General features: G+C 42.6%; 1 protein-coding gene across 14 annotated transcripts in view; it reads left to right on the forward strand.

The window, feature by feature from the left end:
- LOC143776623 (protocadherin alpha-C2-like) overlaps positions 1–22129 on the forward strand; it is a 513355-nt gene that overhangs the window by 455360 nt on the left and 35866 nt on the right. For all 14 annotated transcript variants that reach the window (XM_077266154.1, XM_077266142.1, XM_077266143.1 and 11 more), the window contains one exon: positions 20098–20186. In XM_077266154.1, the coding sequence (XP_077122269.1) occupies positions 20098–20186 (89 nt within the window). The remainder of the gene's footprint in view (positions 1–20097; positions 20187–22129) is intronic.

Genomic DNA, 22129 nt, shown 5'->3' on the forward strand with positions numbered 1-22129 from the left:
GCTGGATCGGTGTCACACACACCGATTCAGCAATGTCAGCGGGGCCTCAACGACCAAAAAAAGGTCCAGGCCATTCCGACACGACCAGCGATCTCGCAGCAGGGGCCTGATCGCTGGTACGTGTCACACATAGCGAGATCGCTATGGAGGTCGCTGTTGCGTCACAAAACTTGTGACTCAGCAGCGATCTCGCTAGCGATCTCGCTATGTGAGACGGGGCCTTAACAGTGCAACCAATCAATTAGATAATGGCCTTATACTTATGGGAGACCTGGAAGCCCAGCAGCCAGACTCCCATTATCATGTCATGGGGCAAGTAGACTAACAGATTAGTCCCCTATTAAAAGCCATAGATTTGGACACTATTAGCTCCAACATCAGAGGGCTTATATGATTGGAGAATAGCCTTTTTGGTGATTTGGCATTTGGATTATGCAGCACATACTACTACAATCTTCTTCACTGTACAAAGGCAGCACATCAGGAGAAAACACCTTAATGGCCACCGTAAAATCACTAAGTGTTAGTTAAGGGTTAAGGATGCCTAAATCTATGACTTTTTAAAATAATTTTAAAACAGTAATATTAATCAATATGAGCTCTTCATGATACAAACATACAATATATAAAGTGATACAACTGTTTTTATTTTTTAGATTTGCCAAAGAAATAAAATGTAATTTCAATGATAATCTTGCAGAGCTGCCAATTCTCCCAAATGTTCCAGGAGTCACATTGTTTTAGGGCCCCTTGCTCAGTCACCATTGCAATTCACCCAGTCTGAGAAATTTCTATACATTTAATTGTGACTTTTAATGATCAAGTAAAAAGCAGAACGTCACTCAGAACCTCCACAGCATATCCGAACTTTCCTGTTTCACTCTCCCTCTCGTGCACATGGAAGTGTCACAGGTCACCACTGCCCATCGCAGCCAGATGTCCTATCAGCATACTGAATAGCCGCAGCCCAACGTGACTCTTCATTTGAGAAACCTATAGAGGCAAAGCTCACTAATAGAGTACACTATCAAGCCAAGACTGTCTCCGCGAGTTCTTCCCGCTGTGCTCGGTTACCTCATGTGGCACATTGCAATAGACCCTTTAGGTAATAGAAGATGCAAGGAGGTGAGTGCTATGGCAGAGTGGTTAGAGACCGGCCTTGTGAGCTGTGTCTGGACCATTACTGGGCCAGGGAACATAGGAACAGAATCAAGGAGGACAGTTTACTGGAATTAATCATGGTGGCACCCTGGAGGAGAAGCATCATGGAACTGCTCACAACCTGCTCACCCATCATACTCATATTATACATCCAAAAACTTCAAAACAAAACCTCCATTAATACATATACATTATTTTTCTTCCATTCCAAGTTTATCATCTATGTCTCAATAGATCTCCACACATCGTTTCATTCCCATCTCAGATCTAACATTTCTATTAGCACATAACACTTACTGCCCCCAAGGGAATGGGAATAGAATCTGGAGGCACAGATGGGGAACTGTGAACTGATAATCCTGAACAGACAGCTATGAGGTTGGGGACCACTAACAAATTCAAAGGCCACATGTTTCTTTCACTGGTCATTATATAGCATAAAGTTCATTAAGCCTGTACACATTTGCATAATTTTTTGCCACTTTTTTTCTCTTTTGACAAAATTAAAACCTGACAAAAAGAGTGAGCGAGGAATTGCAGGACACATTTATTAATTAGAGATGATAAAAAAGAGCAGATTTAGATACACATACTTAATATGGGTGTGTATAACAGGTATTCATTTAGAAATGCACCTATTTGCATCAAATATATTGAAGGTTTTATCAACTACCTGCACAACCCCTTTTAAAAATAAAATTTGAAAGTAAAGAACCGAAACACAAGTTGGCGTGCATGCAGCGTGTAGGCTCATATTCACACTGGCCGCTAAACAGAAAACCTAAGATAAAAAGAAAATGGGCAAGTACCCTACATTTAATTAAATAGTAATAGTCCATGAAAATGATATAGGATACTTGGTTAACATAATTTTGATTAAAAAAAAGCATAAAAGCCATCCCACCACGTCACGATGACCCTATTTGTGAAGGTCATAGCCTGTAGTATTAAAACCTTACCATTTGTCTAATGACGTAAGTGTGAGTAAGGACCTAGGACAGACGCCCCGACTAATGGACACCCAGCAGTGGGGAGCTATATAAATGCCATTTCCAGCTCAAAGAAAAGTGAAGGCCATGCCATGATTTGCAAAGAGTGCAAAAACCTGAAAGAAATTAACTGGAAAGTAACTTGGTATGCTGCAGCGTTTAGGCGTATGTTCACACTGGCCACTAAACAGATAAAGCCCAAGATGAAACAAAATGAGCAGTAAATAAATAAAGGGCAACCCCTTTTTAAAAAATAGTTATAAAAATAACATAAACTCACCTCCTTCACTGGTCTGCCAGGGCTTGCTTGAATTTGTCTTGGAAGTCAACGACATAACAATGACACTCCAGCCCCTGGAGACCTGTGGCCAATATTCCTGGAAAGGCGCCCATTCTGAAGGTATTTGTTCTTTTTATTTTCCAAGGGGGAAAAACTCCATTTAAAAAGATGTTGTCTTTAAGGAGTGTGTCATTAATAATTCAATATTAGCATATCTTACAATATACTGCTTGAGAGCACATTATTATTTATTTTACTCACTTATATACAGTAGCATCATTATTTTTCCACAAACATCATCACTATCCCCATTTGGGCTCACAATATAAATTCCCTATCAGTATGTCTTTGGGAGGAAGCTGAGGAACCTGGAGGAAACCCACGCAAAAACGGGGAGAACATACAAACTACCTAAAGTTGTTGTCTTTTGAGGGATTTAAACCCAGAACTCCAGTACTGCAAGGCTGCAGTGCTAACCACTGAGTCACCACATTGGCCATATTATAGGCCAATGAGTAGAAACTATTCATGCAAAGCCCTCCTTTATTATTTAATTATACCTACTGTGTCAAGTAAAGTTTACAAGCTGGGAGATCTATACCGTAAATCTGCCATGTGCTCTGTTTTGTGCCCATTTGTTTACATACAGTTGGGAGATCCCCAGTGATCATGAAGAAGCATGTGTAAGGGTATGTGCACACGTCCAGATTTCTTGCAGAAATTTCCTGAAGAAAACCGGAAATTTTCTGCAAGAAATCCGCTTTTTTTTTTTTGCGTTTTTTTTCCGTTTTTTTCGCAGTTCTTTTAGCATTCTGCAAGCGTAATTAGCTTGCAGAATGCTAAAGTTTTCCAAGCGATCTGTAGCATCGCTTGGAAAACTGACTGACAAGTTGGTCACACTTGTCAAATATACTGCTTGACAAGTGTGACCAACTTTTTACTATAGATGCTGCTTATGCAGCATGTATAGTAAAAGATAGAATGTTTAAAAATAATAAAAAAAAATTAAAAAATGGTTATACTCACCCTCTGCAGACAGCCAATCTCCTCAGCGGCGTCCGTTCCTATAGATGCCGGTGTGGTTCAGGACCTGTGATGACGTCGCGGCTTGTGATTGGTCGCGTGAGTCACATGAGCGGTCACGCGACCAATCACAAGACAGCGACGTCATCACAGGTCCTGAACCACACCATCTTTAGGAACGGAAGAGAGAGCATGCACCGGAGAGGCGGGAACACTTCGGGGGCCATCAGAGGGTGAGTATATCACTATTTTTTTTATTTTAATTCTTTTTTTTTACCAATTACCGTATTTTCCGGCGTATAAGACGACTGGGCGTATAAGACGACCCCCCAACTTTACCAGTTAAAATATAAAATCTTCTTAAAAGTCGGGGGTCTTCTTATACACCCTATGTCGTCTTATAGGGCCGGTGAATATGTGCCTTTTGGGGGGGGGGGAGTGATCCTGATGACGAGGGGGCGTCTCACAGGAAAGTGAGTATCCCCCATTACCTTATCGTAGCGGTGCAGCGTGGGGGTCTCAGTGCTGGGAGCGGCGGCGGCTGCTGTGCTCTGGTGCGGCGGCTGCTGTGCTCTGGTGCGGCGGCTCCTCTTCTGTGTGGGGCCTCTGTGCTGTGAGGTGGCGGTGGCGGCGGCATATCTTTATCCAGTTGGGGCTCCTCCGGCATCTCCTTAGCCCTGGAGGCCCCGCCGCAACTCCATCGGTGCAATGCAGCGGCCATTTTCCCGGAGGCAGCTCAATAGGTGCGATGCGGTGGCCTCCGGGAAAATGGCCGCTGCTCAGATTCAGATCTCGTCCCGAAATCTCGGGACACGAGATCTGAATCTGAGCAGCGGCCATTTTCCCGGAGGCCACCGCATCGCACCGATGGAGTTGCGGCGGGGCCTCCAGGGCTAAGGAGATGCCGGAGGAGCCCCAACTGGATAAAGATACGCCGCTGCCGCCGCCACCTCACAGCACAGAGGCCCCACACAGAAGAGGAGCCGCCGCACCAGAACACAGCAGCTGCCGCCGCTCCCAGCACTGACACCCCCACGCTGCACCGCTAGGATAAGGTAATGGGGATTACTCACTTTCCTGTGAGACGCCCCCTCGTCATCAGGATCACTCCCCCTCCCCACCCACCATATACACCGGCGTACAAGTCGATTCCCGGCGTATAAGACGACCCCCGACTTTTAAGAAGATTTTCGGGGGTTAAAAAGTCGTCTTATACGCCGGAAAATACGGTATATGGTGCCCAGTCTGTGGAGGAGAGTCTCCTCTCCTCCACCCTAGGTACCAACCGCACATAATCTGCTTACTTCCTGCATGGTGGGCATAGCCCCGTGCGGGAAGTAAGCAGATTAATGCACTCCTAGGCGTGCGGAATCCCCGCAATTCCGCATTTTTAATGAACATGTTGCTTTTTTTTCCGCGATGCGATTTTTTCGCGGTAAAAAATGCAACATTTGCACAAAAAATGCGGAATACCCTGTAAATATTAGGAGGCATATGTAAGCGTTTTTTTTCGCGTTTTTATCACGTTTTTATAGCGAAAAAGCGCAAAAAAAACGCAAAAAATCCTGAACGTGTGCACATGGCCTAAATCTTCGGAGACTGTCTGCTCTTTATGGAATCATCATTACCAGTGATAGCTCTTCACAACAGCCAAATGAATGCAGTCCATTGACCCTTTTAGCCGGCCATAAATGGAAGAACCCCCATAAAAATGTTGGTGCAAATGTATCCTGAACCACCAGAGCTTATAAACTCTGTGTTACATAACTGTATTAACTTTAGATTTGCATTTGATGGTTTTTATTTTTGGCCTTATTAAAGATTTATACATTCTCACTGTCTGAAAAACATAGACCAGAATGTAACAGAATACAAGTCCTTTACTGAAGAATGTAAATGCATTTTGGAGAACAATGGGCCTGGGAGGATGGCAAACTCAGATATGAATACACTTGGTTTGCTTAATGTAATCTTGTTATGCATGCACAATACCTTTGAAGCCAGGGGTGGAGTAGGCCGTGGGCACCTGATCACACTGTTCCTCATCTTCTTCCATTACATAGTGTTAAAGTTTTTTTTTTCTATGAACAAAAAGTTTATTTTAATCAATAGATCTTGGAATAATAATAATTTCCACAATTGGATGTGTTTATATAAAATGTTCCTGTGCTGAGATAATCTCATAAACGTGCCCCTGCTGTGTACTGTGTAATAGCCGTGTCTGACCGTGAAAGGACATGGTCTGATCATACCACAACTCCTGGGCAGAGGAGGAAGCCAAAGGGAGTATACAGACAGAATAACAGCTGATTCTTTCTTTGAGATAAAACATTGTTTAAAACCAGGCAGTGAAATGTTTTTATCTCAAAGAAAGAATCAGCTGTGATCCCATGCTGTAATGTCTGTATACTCTTTTGATTCCTTCCCTGCTGTCCTATCTGAATACTCACTTTTGCTTCCTTCCCTGCTCAGGAGCTGTGGTATGATCAGACCATGTTACTGCATGGTCAGACACAGCCATTACACAGTACACACAGGGGCACATGTATGAGATTATCTCAGCACAGGAAGATTTTATTTAAACACTTCCAATTGTGGAAATTATTGTTATTCCAAGATCTATTGATTAAAATAAACTTTTGTTAATGAGAAAACCCCTTTAGGCTCATGTATATATTCTCTATTTTGATATTTTCAATTATGTAATCGATGGTGTGATATTGCCTATATGCAAAAAAAACATTTTTAGACAGCCACACAGAACTGCATAGATAATTGTTTTTATATTTTAATTAAAGGAGTTCTGCCAGTGAAAACAAGTTATCACCTATCCACGTTATAGGTGATAATAGGTTGATCAGTGGGGGACCATTTGCTAGGACCAATAAGAGGAATTGGGAACTTTTCTGTCTGTTACAATGGAGCATTATTACACATGCTCAACCTCTGCGACATTCATTCCTTAGGCTGCCAAACACTGATGTCATTATTTTTGGCAGCTCCCATAAAGAATACATGAAACTGTGGACATGCATTCATTTTGTAACAGGGATGAAAGTCAGCAATAAAAATTCCACAAAGTGCCGATTAGTGCATGTCCTAGCTGTCAGACACTCACCAATAATTAAGTTATCACCTACCCTGTGGAAACCCACCAATCAGCAAGTTATCACCCATCCTGTGTACACCCACCAATCAGCAAGTTATCACCAACTCTGTGGGCACCCACCAATCAGCAACTTATCACCTATCCTGTGTACACCCACCTATCTGCAAGTTGTCACCTATTCTTTGTACACCCACCAATCGGCAAGTTATCACCTACCCTGTTGACATCCACCAGTCAGCGAGTTATCATTTATCCTTTGGACATCCACTGATTAGCAAGTTATCACTTATCTTGTTGACACCGAGTTATCAGCAAATTATCACCTATCCTGTGGATACCCACCAATCAAGGAGTTATCACCTATCCTGTGTACACCCACCTATTATTATTATTATTATTTATTGTTATAGCGCCTTACATGTGAGGAGGGGTATACATAATAAAAACAAGTACAATAATCTTAAACAATACAAGTCATAACTGGTACAGGAGGAGAGAGGACCCTGCCCGCGAAGGCTCACAATCTACAAGGGATGGGTGAGAATACAGTAGGTGAGGATAGAGCTGGTCATGCAGCGGTTTGGTCGATCGGTGGTTACTGCAGGTTGTAGGCTTGTTGGAAGAGGTGGGTCTTCAGGTTCTTTTTGAAGGTTTCGATGGTAGGCGAGAGTCTGATGTGTTGTGGTAGAGGGTTCCAGAGTAGGGGTGATACGCGAGAGAAGTCTTGTATACGATTGTGGGAAGAGGAGATAAGAGGGGAGTAGAGAAGGAGATCTTGTGAGGATCGGAGGTTGCGTGTAGGTAAGTACCGGGAGACGAGGTCACAGATGTATGGAGGAGACAGGTTGTAGATGGCTTGTACGTCAAGGTTAGGGTTTTGTACTGGAGTCTCTGGGCAATGGGGAGCCAGTGAAGGGATTGACAGAGGGGAGAGGCCGGGGAATAGCGGGGGGACGGGTGGAATAGTCGGGCAGCAGAGTTTAGAATAGATTGGAGGGGTGCGAGAGTGTTCGAGGGGAGGCCACAGAGCAGGAGGTTGCAGTAGTCAAGGCGAGAGATAATGAGGGCATGGACTAGGGTTTTTGCAGATTCTTGGTTGAGGAATGAACGGATTCGTGAAATATTTTTGAGTTGAAGTCGGCAGGAAGTGGAAAGGGCTTGGATATGTGGTTTGATGGAGAGATCAGCGTCAAGGATTACCCCGAGGCAGCGAGCTTGTGGGACTGAGGAGAGTGGGCAGCCATTTACTCTAATGGTTAGGTTCATTGGGGGGGGTCGCGTGAGATGGGGGAAAGATGATGAATTCTGTTTTGTTCATGTTAAGTTTGAGAAATCTAGCGGAGAAGAAGGATGAAATAGTGGACAGACATTGAGGGATTCTGGTTAGTAGGGAGGTGATATCTGGTCCAGAGATGTAGATCTGTGTGTCATCAGCATAGAGGTGATACTGAAAGCCATGAGATTCTATGAGCTGTCCCAGGCCAAAGGTGTAGATGGAGAAGAGCAGGGGCCCAAGGACTGAACCTTGTGGGACTCCGACAGATAGGGGGCGAGTCTATCTGCAAGTTGTCACTTATTCTCGGGACATCCACCGATTAGCAAGTTATCACTTATCTTGTTGACATCTACCAGTCAGTGAGTTATCATTTATCCTTTGGACATCCACCGATTAGCAAGTTATCACCTATCCTGTGGATACCCACCAATCAAGGAGTTATTATTAGTGATGAGCGAGTGTACTCGTTGCTCGGGTTTGCCTGAGCACGCTTGGGTGGTCTCTGAGTATTTGTGAGTACTAGGAGATTTAGTTTCTGTCTCACTAGCTGCATTATTTATGGCTGCTAGACAGCTTGAATACATGTGGGGATTCCCTAGCAACCAGGCAACCCCCATATGTACTCAGGCTGGCTAGCAGCCATAAATCATGCAGCTGCTGCGACTAAAACTAAATCTCCGAGCAGTTACAAATACTTGGAGACCACCCGAGCGTGCTCGGAAAAACCCGAGCAACGAGTATACTTGCTCATCATTAATTATCATCCTGTGGACACCCGCATTTCATCAAGTTGTCACCTGTCCTGCAGACAGGCAATAACTTGTTTTCATTCAGCAGCCCCTTTAATGGATGTATATTGTACTATATTTTCCATTACTATCTCATTGGGAAAGGCATTTGATTGTTTTACTACTCCAACTGCAAAGAACCCTTTCCAATAAATAGTCTTTTCTTCACTTATATGAAAATATCCCCAGGTCCTACGTACAGTTCTTGGCATTACAACAAAAGTTCTAGTTCTTTGTATTGACCACACATATTGTATATCTATATATGTAAATGAAATCACCTTTTATATGTCTATTTCCAAGTGGAACCAATTCTTCCTAGCCTCCTATATACTTAAATAATCCAGTTGCTAATCTCTTTACAGCCAGGCTGACCATTCAGTAACCTATCCTACGTTTATTATTATTATGAGCGAAAACTGACACTTCCGAAAAAAAGATATTACAGTATATATGACCCTAGTATAAGCTGAGTATAAGCATGTGCTGAAAACAAAAATGTGCTGAAAAACTCGGTTTATACGATAATAAGGATATTACAGATCCCTGTGGTGCCCTGTTCATGAATGCAGCCCTTTTTTTAAGTGTATACAACATTTGTTTGTTACTTATCCTTTAAAGGAGTTGTCCACTACTAAGACAACCCCTTCTTGATCTAAATGTAGGGCCCTGATAACATAAAAAAGCTTATATTCACCTCCTGTGCCGGCGCCGTTGCAGCGGTGTCGGCACTCGCGGTCCCGGAGCTCTCATGCAGTTGTATGACAGGTGGTGTCGGGCGGCCAATCAGAGCTGGCGTTACTGTCTCCGCCTTTTGTACAAATTGAACATGAAGAGGAAGTCAGAGATCAGCAGCCTCCCGGACTTCCTATTCATGTTCAATTCGTGTGAAGAACAGTGATGTCAGCACTGATTGGGCGCCACAGGAGTCTCCCGGCACGGGACGTGAGTGTTTGCTTTTTTATTTTATTAGGGCCAAATATTTAGACCAAGAAGGTCCTAGATGTGGACAACCCATTTAGTTATTTTCCCGTCTGCATTAGTGATGAGCGAGTGAACTCGTTGCTCAGGTTTTCCCGAGCACGCTCGGGTGGTCTCCAAGTATTTATGACTGCTCGGAGATTTAGTTTTCCTTGCCGCAGCTGGATGATTTGCGGCTACTAGCTTGATTACATGTGGGGATTCCCTAGCAACCAGGTAACCCCCACATGTACTCAGCCTGGCTAGCAACTGTAAATCATCCAGCTGAGGCAAGGAAAACTAAATCTCTGAGCAGTCATAAATACTCGGAGACCACCCAAGCATGCTCGGGAAAACCTGAGCAATGAGTATACTCGCTCATCACTAGTCTGCATACATGGCAGGACTGAAATGATTTAGGCTTAATAATACTGGAAAAGACCAACCAGAAACACCACTGTCGTCCATTGTGTGTTTCTTGAACTGTGCTCATCCCTTATTATGGATTTATGGGGAAGAACTGCAATACCAGACACCTCCTATGGGCAAGAGTGGTGCTGGTTATAGAATAATGTTCTCTCTTGTTTCTAATATACTGTGTACGTTCCCTTCAAAATTTGCCTTATTGCACATTAGATCTTATTGACATCAGCGTTCATAGCATTTCATGGTGATGCTGCTGTGTGTAGACCACCAGAGTGAGTGTTCAGCATTATATTCCCCAGGAGGACTGTGGTAAAGGCTGGGCTGTAGACATGTAATGTGATTTATGGCATCTCACAATCATATTATGTAGAGAACAATGTGATTACGTGCCGTATGCAGGAATGACTAACCAGATGTCTGCCGATGATTGAATGTGCAGAGCATGTACTATGGCGCGAGGTGGAAATACTGGACGACCACTTACAGTAATTGCATTTACATATATGACAGCATTCGTAGTGTAAAGATAATGGGGTTCTTCAGGACTTAACTATTGATTGCCTGTCTTAATGCGACTGAGTAGACAATGAAGGGACCAGGAGAATCACCATTGTGCTATAATACAATTATAAGGGCTCTCCTGCTTTGTATCCTTTGGATTCCTACTTGTAAATTTCCACTTCTATTCTTATTCTTACTGATCTGTTGTTTGACTTGAAAAAGGGCTTGGTTAGAGCCAGAATTAAAGCATATTAACCCCTTCCCGACCTTTGACGCATATGCTGCGTCATGAAAGTCGGTGCCAATCCGACCTGTGACGCAGCGTATGCGTCATGGAGGGATCGCGCTCCTGCAGATCGGGTGAAAGGGTTAACTCCAATTTCACCCGATCTCCAGGAACAGGGGGAGTGGTGCTTCAGCCCAGGGGGGGTGGCTTCACCCCCTCGTGGCTACGATCGCTCTGATTGGCTGTTGAAAGTGAAACTGCCAATCAGAGCGATTTGTAATATTTCACCCAAAAAAACGGTGAAATATTACAATCCAGCCATGGCCGATGCTGCAATATCATCGGCCATGGCTGGAAAACCTAATCTGTCCCCCCCACACCCACCGATCTCCTCCCCAGTGCTCCGTTACGTGGTCCGCCCCCCTAAGTCGTCCTGTCTGCTCCTCCGTCCTCCTGTCCGCTCCCCCCGTGCTCCGGTCCCCCCTCCCTGTGCTCCGGTCCCCCCCGTGATCCGATCACCCCCCTTTCATACTTACCGGGCCTCCCGGTGTCCGTCCGGCTTCTCCATGGGCGCCGCCATCTTCCAAAATGGCGGGCGCATGCGCACTGCGCCCGCCGAATCTGCCGGCTGGCAGATTCGTTTCAGATGTATTTTGATCACTGCGATATAGCCTATCACAGTGATCAAAATAAAAAAAATAGTAAATGACCCCCCTTTATCACCCCCATAGGGACAATAATAAAAATAAATAAAATATATATATATTTTTTTTCTACTAGGGTTAGGGTTAGAACTAGGGTTAGAATTAGGGTTAGAATTAGGGGTAGGGTTAGGGTTAGGGTTAGGGCATGTGCACACAGTGCGGATTTGGCTGCGAATCCGCAGCGGATTGCCGCGGATCCGCAGCGGATTGGCCGCTGCGAATTCGTAGCAGTTTTCCATCAGGTTTACAGTACCATGTACACCTATGGAAAACCAAATCCGCTGTGCCCATGGTGCGGAAAATACCGTGCGGAAATGCTGTGTTGTATTTTCCGCAGCATGTCAATTTTGTGCGGATTCCGCAGCGTTTTACACCTGTTCCTCAATAGGAATCCGCAGGTGAAATCCGCACAAAAAAACACTGGAAATCCGCTGTAAATCCGTAGGTAAAACGCAGTGCCTTTTACCTGTGGATTTTTCAAAAATGGTGTGGAAAAATCTCACACGAATCCGCAAAGTGGGCACATAGCCTTAGGGTTAGGGTTGGAATTAGAGTTAGGGTACCGTCTCACAGTGGCACTTTGATCGCTACGACGGTACGATCCATGACGTTCCAGCGATATCCATACGATATCGCTGTGTCTGACACGCAGCAGCGATCAGGGACCCTGCTGAGAATCGTACGTCGTAGCAGATCGTTTGGAACTTTCTTTCGTCGCTGGATCTCCCGCTGTCATCGCTGGATCGTTGTGACAGCGATCCAGCGATGCGTTCGCTTGTAACCAGGGTAAACATCGGGTTACTAAGCGCAGAGCCGCGCTTAGTAACCCGATGTTTACCGTGGTTACCATCGTAAAAGTAAAAAAAACAAACCGTACATACTCACATTCCGGTGTCCTTCAGGTCCCTTGCCGTCTGCTTCCCGCTCTGACTGTCTGCTGGCCGGAAAGTGAGAGCACAGCACAGCAGTGACGTCACCGCTGCGCTCTGCTCTCACTGTATGGCGGCACTCAGTCAGAGCGGGAAGCAGACGGCAAGGGACCTGAAGGACACCGAAATGTGAGTATGTACGTTTTTTTTTTTTTTACTTTTACGCTAGTAACCACGGTAAACATCGGGTTACTAAGCGCGGCCCTGCGCTTAGTAACCCGATGTTTACCCTGGTTACCCGGGACCTTGGCATCGTTGGTCGCTGGAGAGCGGTCTGTGTGACAGCTCCCCAGCGACCACACAACCACTTACCAACGATCACGGCCAGGTCGTATCGCTGGTCGTGATCGTTGGTAAATCATTATGTGAGACGGTACCCTTAGGGTTGGAATTAGGGCTAGGGTTGGAAATAGGGTTAAGATTAGGCTTGTGGTTAGGGTTAAGGATAGGGTTAGGTTTGTGTTGGGGTTACAGTTGTGGGTAGGGTTGGGATTAGGGTTAGGATTAGGGTTAGGGTTGGATTTAGGGTTACGGGTGTTTTGGGGTTAGGGTTGTGGTTAGGGGTGTGTTGGGGTTAGGGTTGTGATTAGGGTTATGGCTACAGTTGGGATTAGGGTTAGGGGTGTGTTGGGGTTAGTGTTGAAGTTAGAATTGAGGGGTTTCCACTGTTTAGGGGTCTCCAAACGCAACATGGCGCCACCATTGATTCCAGCCAATCTTGCGTTCAAAAAGTCAAATGGTGCGCCCTCCCTTCCAAGCCCCGACGTGCGCCCAAACAGTAATTTACCCCCACATATGGGATACCAGGGTACTCAGGACAAACTGGGCAACAACTATTGGGGTCCAATTTCTCCTGTGACCCTTGCAAAAATAAAAAATTACTTGCTAAAACATAATTTTTGAGGAAAGAACAATTATTTTTTATTTTCACGGCTCTACGTTATAAACTTATGTGAAGCACTTGGGGGTTGAAAGTGCTCACCACACATCTAGATAAGATCCTTTTGGGGTCTAGTTTCCAAAATGAGGTCACTTGTGGGGTGTTTCTACTGTTTAGGCACATCAGGGGCTCTGCAAATGCAACGTGACGCCCGCAGACCATTCCATCAAAGTCTGCATTTCAAATGTCACTACTTCCCTTCCAAGCCCTGACGTGCGCCCAAACAGTGGTTTACCCCCACATATGGGGTACCAGCATACTCACAACAAACTGGGCAACAAATATTGGGGTCCAATTTCTCCTGCTACCCTTGTGAAAAAAAAATTGCTTGCTAAAACATCTTTTTTGAGGACAGAAAAATGATTTTTAATTTTCACGGCTCTGCGTTGTAAACTTCTGTGAAGCACTTGGGGGTTGAACGTGCTCACCACACATCTAGATAAGTTCTTTGGGGGTCTAGTTTCCAAAATGGGGTCACTTGTGGGGGGTTTCTACTGTTTAGGCACATCAGGGGCTCTGCAAACGTAACATGATTCCCGCAGACCATTCCATCAAAGTCTGCATTCCAAATCGTCACTACTTCCCTTCCGAGCCCCGGCATGTGCCCAAACAGTGGTTTACCCCCACATATGGGGTATCAGCGTACTCAGGAGAAACTGGACAACAACTTTTGGGGTCAAATTTTTCCTGTTACCCTTGGGAAAATTAAAAAATTCTGGGCTAAAAAAATATTTTTGAGGAAAGAAAACACATTTATTATTTTCACGGCTCTGCGTTATAAACTTCTGTGAAGCACTTGGGGGTTCAAAGTGCTCACCACACATCTAGATAAGTTCCCTTGGGGGTCTAGTTTCCAAAGTGGGGTCACTTGTGGGGAGTTCCTACTGTTTAGGCACATCAGGGGCTCTGCAAACGCAACGTGATGCCCGCAGAACATTCCATTAAAGTCTGCATTTCAAAACGTCACTACTTCCCTTCCGATCCCCAACGTGTGCCAAAACAGTGGTTTACCCCCACATATGGGGTATCAGCGTACTCAGGAGAAACTTCACAACAATGTTTGGGGTCCAATTTCTCCTGTTACCCTTGGGAAAATAAAAAATTGTGGGTTAAAAAATCATTTTTGAGGAAAGAAAAATAATTTTTTATTTTCATGGCTCTGCGTTATAAACTTCTGTGAAGCACTTGGGGGTTCGAAGTGCTCACCACACATCTAGATTAGTTTCTTGGGAGGTCTAGTTTCCAAAATGGGGTCACTTGTGCGGGAGCTCCAGTGTTTAGGCACACAGGGGCTCTCCAAACGCGACATGGTGTCCGCTAATGATTGAAGCTAATTTTCCATTCAAAAAGCCAAATGGCGTGCCTTCCCTTCCGAGCCCTGCCGTGCGCCCAAACAGTGGTTTACCCCCACATATGGGGTATCATCGTACTCAGGACAAACTGGACAACAACATTTGGGGTCCAATTTCTCCTATTATCCTTGGAAAAATAAAAAACTCCGGGCTAAAAATCATTTTTGAGGAAAGAAAAATATTTTTTTATTTTCATGGCTCTGCGTTATAAACTTCTGTGAAGCACCTGGGGGTTTTAAGTGCTCACTATGCATCTAGATTAGTTCATTGGGGGGTCTAGTTTCCAAAATGGGGTCACTTGTAGGGGAGCTCCAATGTTTAGGCACACAGGGGCTCTCCAAACGCGACATGGTGTCCACTAACGATTGGAGCTAATTTTCCATTCAAAAAGTCAAATGGCGCGCCTTCCCTTCCGAGCCTTGCCGTGCACCCAAACAGTGGTTTACCCCCACATATGAGGTATCGGTGTACTCAGGAGAAATTGCCCAACAAATTTTAGGATCCATTTTATCCTGTTGCCCATGTGAAAATGAAAAAATTGAGGCTAAAAGAAATTTTGTGTGAAAAAAAAGTACTTTTTCATTTTTACGGATTAATTTGTGAAGCACCTGGGGGTTTAAAGTGCTCACTATGCTTCTAGATAAGTTCCTTGGGGGGTCTAGTTTCCAAAATGGGGTCACTTGTGGGGGAGCTCCAATGTTTAGGCACACGGGGGCTCTCCAAACGCGACATGGTGTCCGTTAAAGATTGGAGCCAATTTTTCATTCAAAAAGTCAAATGGCGCTCCTTCCCTTCCGAGCCCTGCCGTGCGCCCAAACAGTGGTTTACCCCCACATATGAGGTATCAGCGTACTCAGGACAAATTGGACAACAACATTCGTGGTCCAGTTTCTCCTTTTACCCTTGGGAAAATAAAAAAATTGTTGCGAAAAGATCATTTTTGTGACTAAAAAGTTAAATGTTAATTTTTCCCCTCCATGTTGCTTCTGCTGCTGTGAAACACCTGAAGGGTTAATAAACTTCTTGAATGTGGTTTTGAGCACATTGAGGGGTGCAGTTTTTAGAATGGTGTCACTTTTGGGTATTTTCAGCCATATAGAACCCTCAAACTGACTTCAAATGTGAGGTGGTCCCTAAAAAAAATGGTTTTGTAAATTTTGTTGTAAAAATTAGAAATCACTGGTCAAATTTTAACCCTTATAACTTCCTAGCAAAAAAAAAAATTGTTTCCAAAATTGTGCTGATGTAAAGTAGACATGTGGGAAATGTTATTTATTAACTATTTTGTATCACATAACTCTCTGGTTTAACAGAATAAAAATTCAAAATGTGAAAATTGCAAAATTTTCAAATTTTTCGCCAAATTTCCGTTTTTTTCACAAATAAACTCAGAAATTATCGACCTAAATTTACCACTAACATGAAGCCCAATATGTCACGAAAAAACAATCTCAGAACTGCAAGGATCCGTTGAAGCGTTCCTGAGTTATTACCTCATAAAGGGACACTGGTCAGAATTGCAAAAAATGGCAAGGTCATTAAGGCCAAAATAGGCTGGGTCATGAAGGGGTTAAAACTAGAAAACCATCTCTCTAAAGCCCCCATACACATTGGATGGCTGATGGCTGAATGATGATAACCCTTTCACACCCGAGCGGTTTTACGTTTTTTTTTTTGTTTTTTTTTCATTTTCATTTTTTCCTCTCATTCTTCCAAGAGCCATAACTTTTTATTTTTTTCCATTGACGTAATAGTATGAGGGCTTATTTTTTTCAGGACGAATTGTGCTTTTGAATGACACCATTCATTTTATCATATGACGCACTGGAAAGCAGGAAAAAAAATTCAAAGTGGACTGAAATTGCAAAAAAAGTGCAATTTTGCAATAGTTTTTGGGGTTTATTATGTTCATTATAAAGATAACCTGACAATGTGATTCTCCAGGTCAATACGAGTATTCTTATATTTAAATGATTAATTTTTTTTAGAAACTTGTAAAAAAACACTTTGCTTTTGTCGCCATTTTCAGACACCTGTAACATTTTCATTTTTTGGAATATGGGGCTTTTAAGGACTTATATTTAGCGCACTGAGCTCCTGATTTTGCTTTTATTGCCTCTTACTGCATTTTATTCCAATACTGTGGCAGGCAAAAATTCTGACTTTTTGATGATTTTCTCGGTACACTGTTTACCAATTATATTAATTTACTTTTTATTTTGATAGATCAGATTTTTTTCAGACACAAAGTTACCAAATATGTGTATTTGTATTTTTGTAAACTGTTTTATTTTTAATTGGGCCAAAAAGGGGTGATTTGAACTTTTGTGTCTTTTTTTAATTTTTTCATATTTTTAAAACTTTTTTTATTTTTTTTTCACTATATTTAATAGTTTGAAGCTGTGATCATCTGATTGCTTGTGCGATAGCACTGCTATGCATAGATAAAATCATTATTTCTTATGAATGCCAGCTAAACGCTGATGTTCAGAAGAAGATTATAATGACAGGCACAGGGGTCATCAGCAGAGTCCCGGCTTTCATGGAAGCACTTTGGCGCCCCACGACCATATAATGGGGAACCGATGGGATGGTAGATTGACGTGCCCCCCGTCGGCGTGTGTTAACTGCCACTGTCAGTAATTGACAATGGCATTTACCGTATTTTTCAGACTAAAAGATGCACGTTTTTCCCCCAAACTTGTGTGGCGGCAGCAGGAGTTGGGCAATTCTGCGGTGGTCCAACTCTGCGGGGCGATGATCTCACTCACACTTCCATTGCTGCGATGCTGTGGTCTCCGGGAAAATGGCCGCTGGAGGCGGCGCATGCACAGATTGAGATGTCGGCAACGAGATCACAGTGTCGAGATCCAGCAGCCATTTTCCTAGAGGCCACTGCATCAGAGCAATGGATGTGCGGGGGCTCCGGACTTTCACAAAATGTCGGTGGAGCTCCCACACCACCGAATACTGAAGCACCAGCCTGGGATGGGATTTATCAGAGGCAACCCCATCCCAGCAATTGATGTGAGGGGCTCCTACCCGTACCAGTCTAGCATGGGAGTCATATCATCGCCGGACCACCAAACATCCCCTGTGACCCCCGCTCCACCAGCTGAAATGACTGAAATAGGAAATGGCGGCTGCTACTGATAAGAGTCTATGTAGAGGGGAGAAATCAAAGGGGAGGAGCTAAAATCAGAGCTCCTCCCCCTACAATCTACATAGAACCATATCAGTAGTAACTGCCATCTCCTATCTCAGTAATGGAACCATCTGTTTTCACAGAGACAAATTCTAACCCGTGAATTGAGAATTTTGATAATGAGAAAGCATTTCTGAAGGAGAAAGAAGAAGATTTCTGTGATAAGATATATTACAAAGTTTGTTATTTTCACGTCTAGTATTGATTTATGGAATAAATATAAAGATGATGTTTACTCTTTAACTTTTCATGAGCAAGTTGTTTTCGCTCTCTGGAAAGCTAATTGTGGCCTCTCACTTAAATAGGTGGGGTGTCTGTTTCTGATCCATTTACTGCTTTTTTTTACACTATATACAGTGTCCAAATCCAAAATTTCTTCAGCTGCATTGTCCTATCAAGCGAATGCCTAGTGCCTGCCCGAGAGATCCAATCTATAAAATGACCAATATCATTCTACATTGCATCCTGTTTGCGCCTAGCCGCACACACAGCACATAATAGTGATAAGTGTTATATGTTCCAAATTCTTTGTAGTTTCAAACAAACTGTGATGAAAAGTGTAAGACAATAACACATAACAAGTTGGGTACATAATAAGCGAAATAAAAGGTATGTAGTATATCAGTGCTTAATATGTAATTATTATACAGTCATATAGACTTTGTAGATAATAAAAAAGTGGGAGAATAGAGAGGCTAGTACTGTATAGGGGAACTCAACAGTAGCAAACCTCGGCCCCAGCACATGTTTCACAATTTATATGGGTTAGGGGTTTTGGTATTACATCAAATTAAGCATCAAATTAAGCCAATGTGCACAAGACTTTAGTGATTGTCCACATTTGAGTTCTGTATCCGATGAGCTCATCTATATGTTTACAGGCAGGATTATCATTTATTAAAGGAAATCTGTCAGTAGCTTTTTGCTATGTAATCTGAGGACAGTTGAGACAGATTTCAGGGATGTCACTTATTAAGCTTTGTGCTGTTCTTTCCACAGAACTAAGGTTTTATCACCGGTAGATTATCGTAGATTATCACTGCCCAGACCACAGTGCCTGTGAACCCTGGTCCAACCACACCTTCTCCTGTGATAAGCAGCTCACTGTTACTATACAATGTACACAGAAAGCTGTGGTGTTAGTGGGGTTAGCTGTCTGAGCTCTGCTACATCTAATAACTTTGATTATGTCACAACTGCTGCAGCCAGTAAACTAAATAAAAAAACAGGAGCGCAATAGGGTTTTATCGTAATATGACCAAAACAAATACGAGTAAGATACGCTGACCTTATTTATGGTTGTCCTGAGGAGTCAGTGTGACTCTGAAATGCGTTGACAATAAACCATCAGACTATATCCAAATGTGGGTGTCATTTTTCCAGCAAGCCCAGATTACGTCTATCTCTCTGGCAATCTCACCTAGTTAAGTAAGTGACACATCGCTGAAATCAGGGTCTCATTGCTGGAAACAGGCTTATCACAAAACTTTCCAAAACTTTTTCTCTTTATTGTTTTATGTTTACTGTGTTTTTTTATTTTGGCTTCCAAAGTCATACATTACAAAAATTGTCACGAAAAAACAATTATGAATTACATTAATGATGGAGCTCTACAGTAGAGTTGAGCGAATAAGTTCAGAAACGGTCGTCGAATCTGAATTTGACATTTTTGTGCCATATTGGTACCCTTTTCGTGCCGAATTTATGTTTGGCGATCGTTTCTGAACATATTTGCTCATATTTGTTCATTTCTACTCCCATTGACTCCAATGACGTTCGGCTGTGTTTGGCGAATATTGGAAATACAATATTTGCCCGGCGATTGTAACCGAATTTTGAAAAAATTTGCTCAACTCTACTCTACAGTAGACTGACATTTCCTGTTTCCAGAAATCAGTTGTCGACAGCTCTTTCCAAGCCAAAATTACAATGAAAGGTAGCATCTGTATTACAGTGTCGGAAGCAGATGGCACACGATCACACCATTGACAATAACACTGTATGTGATGGGAACAGCTTAGTTTCTGTTCCACCCTATTCAGTGACCTGAAAATATCACCGAACTTGCCGACAAACGTCTTCTGTTTTCTCATATGATTTCAATAAGTGCAAAGAATATAGGTTATTCAATTCCTGTCATGTTTCATATTTGGGATATTTTTTGCGAAGTGTTAAAATGTTGTTACTAGCAAACCTTACCTTTCTTCTGATCTTATTGTCTTGTACAGTGCTGTACATATGGAAGGAGCAGCAGTCTTACGTGGCGCTCCGGTAGGACTCGAACAACAGTGGCCAACGGTTTCCAGTGCAACAGCAGGTAAAGCGAGCTCTCACTCTAGAAAAAGAAATGTGTGTAATAGTTTGTTATATAATAGGTGTGAACTGGAATCTGAAATCAGTATATGGTACAGCAACACCTTTCACAGACCATGAAAGGCGCAATTTCTTGGGGGGGGGGGGCAAGAAAAAAGTAATAAGTTTTAAAGCAATGTAATGCAGCAAAGAGAGGATGAAATTCTAACTAAAGGATAACTTATATATTGAAGAAAACAGAAGTGAATAAATGTTCCATAGATAGATAGGTATTTATGTGATAGGTAGGTAGATAGATAGATAGATAGATAGATAGATAGATAGATAGATAGATAATAGATAGATAGATAGATAGATAGATATGTTCAGTTGATAGATATAAAAAAGACAAAATGAGATGCAGCACCAGCGAACTGATGTGTGGGTGCAAAGTTTCGCAGGCAAAGTCCTATAGATACTGTAAGTATAAAAAGCGAATAGCAGCAGTCCAATTAAAAAAAAATGATGTTGTTTATTCTCCCAACATGACAATGTTCTGGCTTAAAAAAGGTTCACACCTGAACCAAAACGTTGCCATGATAGATAGAAAGACAGACAGATAGATAAATAATAGATGTTAGATAAATAATAGATAGATAATAAATATATGATAGATAGATAATAGATAGATAATAGATAGATGTTAGATAATAGATAGATAGATAGATAGATAGATAGATAGATAGATAGATAGATAGATAGATAGATAAATGTTAGATAGATAATAGATAATCGGTAGATGATAGATAGATAATAGATGTTAGCTAGATAATAAATAGATAGATAGATAGATAGCAGATAGATAGCTAGATAGATAGATAACAGATAGATAGATAGATAGACAGACAGATAGCTAGATGCCTGACAACTAAAGGATGTGATTTATTACATCTTCAGTCATTTATTTTATCTTTTGCTCCAAGAAAAACCTCCATTGTGGGGCACGACACAGAAAGTCTTCATTATGTTTTTTCGCACTAAAGAAACTGATTCTGCACCTAAGAGAAGACGCTTTTAGCCTATAGGCTCAGTAGCAGCAGTTAATGACATGGCCGGGATGATAGATAGTATGGAACATCACTGCATCTACCTAACCAAGGTGAAGGATTGCTTCCTCAGATGTCTAATCTGCCCTGAAGGCTTTTTTCGCCTCAGAAACTGAACCGAAGGACAGAAAAAAGCTCTTTTATTGCACATGACAGGAATTTCTCAATAAGTCACGCACCATCTTGGCCTCTAAAGATCACTATGATAGCTGATAGACGGATTAGAATTAATTTAATTTTTTACTATTTCCATTTGGCACCAAATCACTAGTGTCCAACAAGCCCCAATCAACATGGCACCATGTGCTCCTGTTATTAGGCCAGGAAGCATGCACAAACACAACACGAGGAGGGGCAGACAAAGCAAATGTTAACTTACAGAGGTTGTCCGGGACTACATTGATGGCCTATTCTCAGGCTAGGTCATCAGTGTCTGGTCGACACCCGACAGTTGCAGCTGGAATGTCTCACCCCTTAGATAAAAAAGAACCTATACATTTTTGATATCTACGAACTCATAATGACCTGGAGAATCATAATGGAAAGTCAGTTTTAGCATTTAGTGAACAGGTTTTAAAAGTACACTAAATCTAGTGTATTGATGCTAAAACTGACTTTCCATTATGATTCTCCAGGTCATTATGAGTACATAGACACCAAACACATCTAGGTTCTTTTTTATTTAAGAGGTGAAAAAAATCCAATGTTTGTAAAAAAAAATTAAAAAAAGGTGCCATTTTCCCAGATCCATAGTGTTTCCATTTTTGGGGATCTGGGGCTGTTTGAGGGCTTGTTTTTTGGAAGCCGAGCTGACGATTTTATTGATATCATTTTAAGGCAGATATGATGTTTTGATCACCCG

The sequence above is a fragment of the Ranitomeya variabilis genome, chromosome 5, assembly GCF_051348905.1.
Source record: "Ranitomeya variabilis isolate aRanVar5 chromosome 5, aRanVar5.hap1, whole genome shotgun sequence".
Taxonomy (NCBI): domain Eukaryota; kingdom Metazoa; phylum Chordata; class Amphibia; order Anura; family Dendrobatidae; genus Ranitomeya; species Ranitomeya variabilis.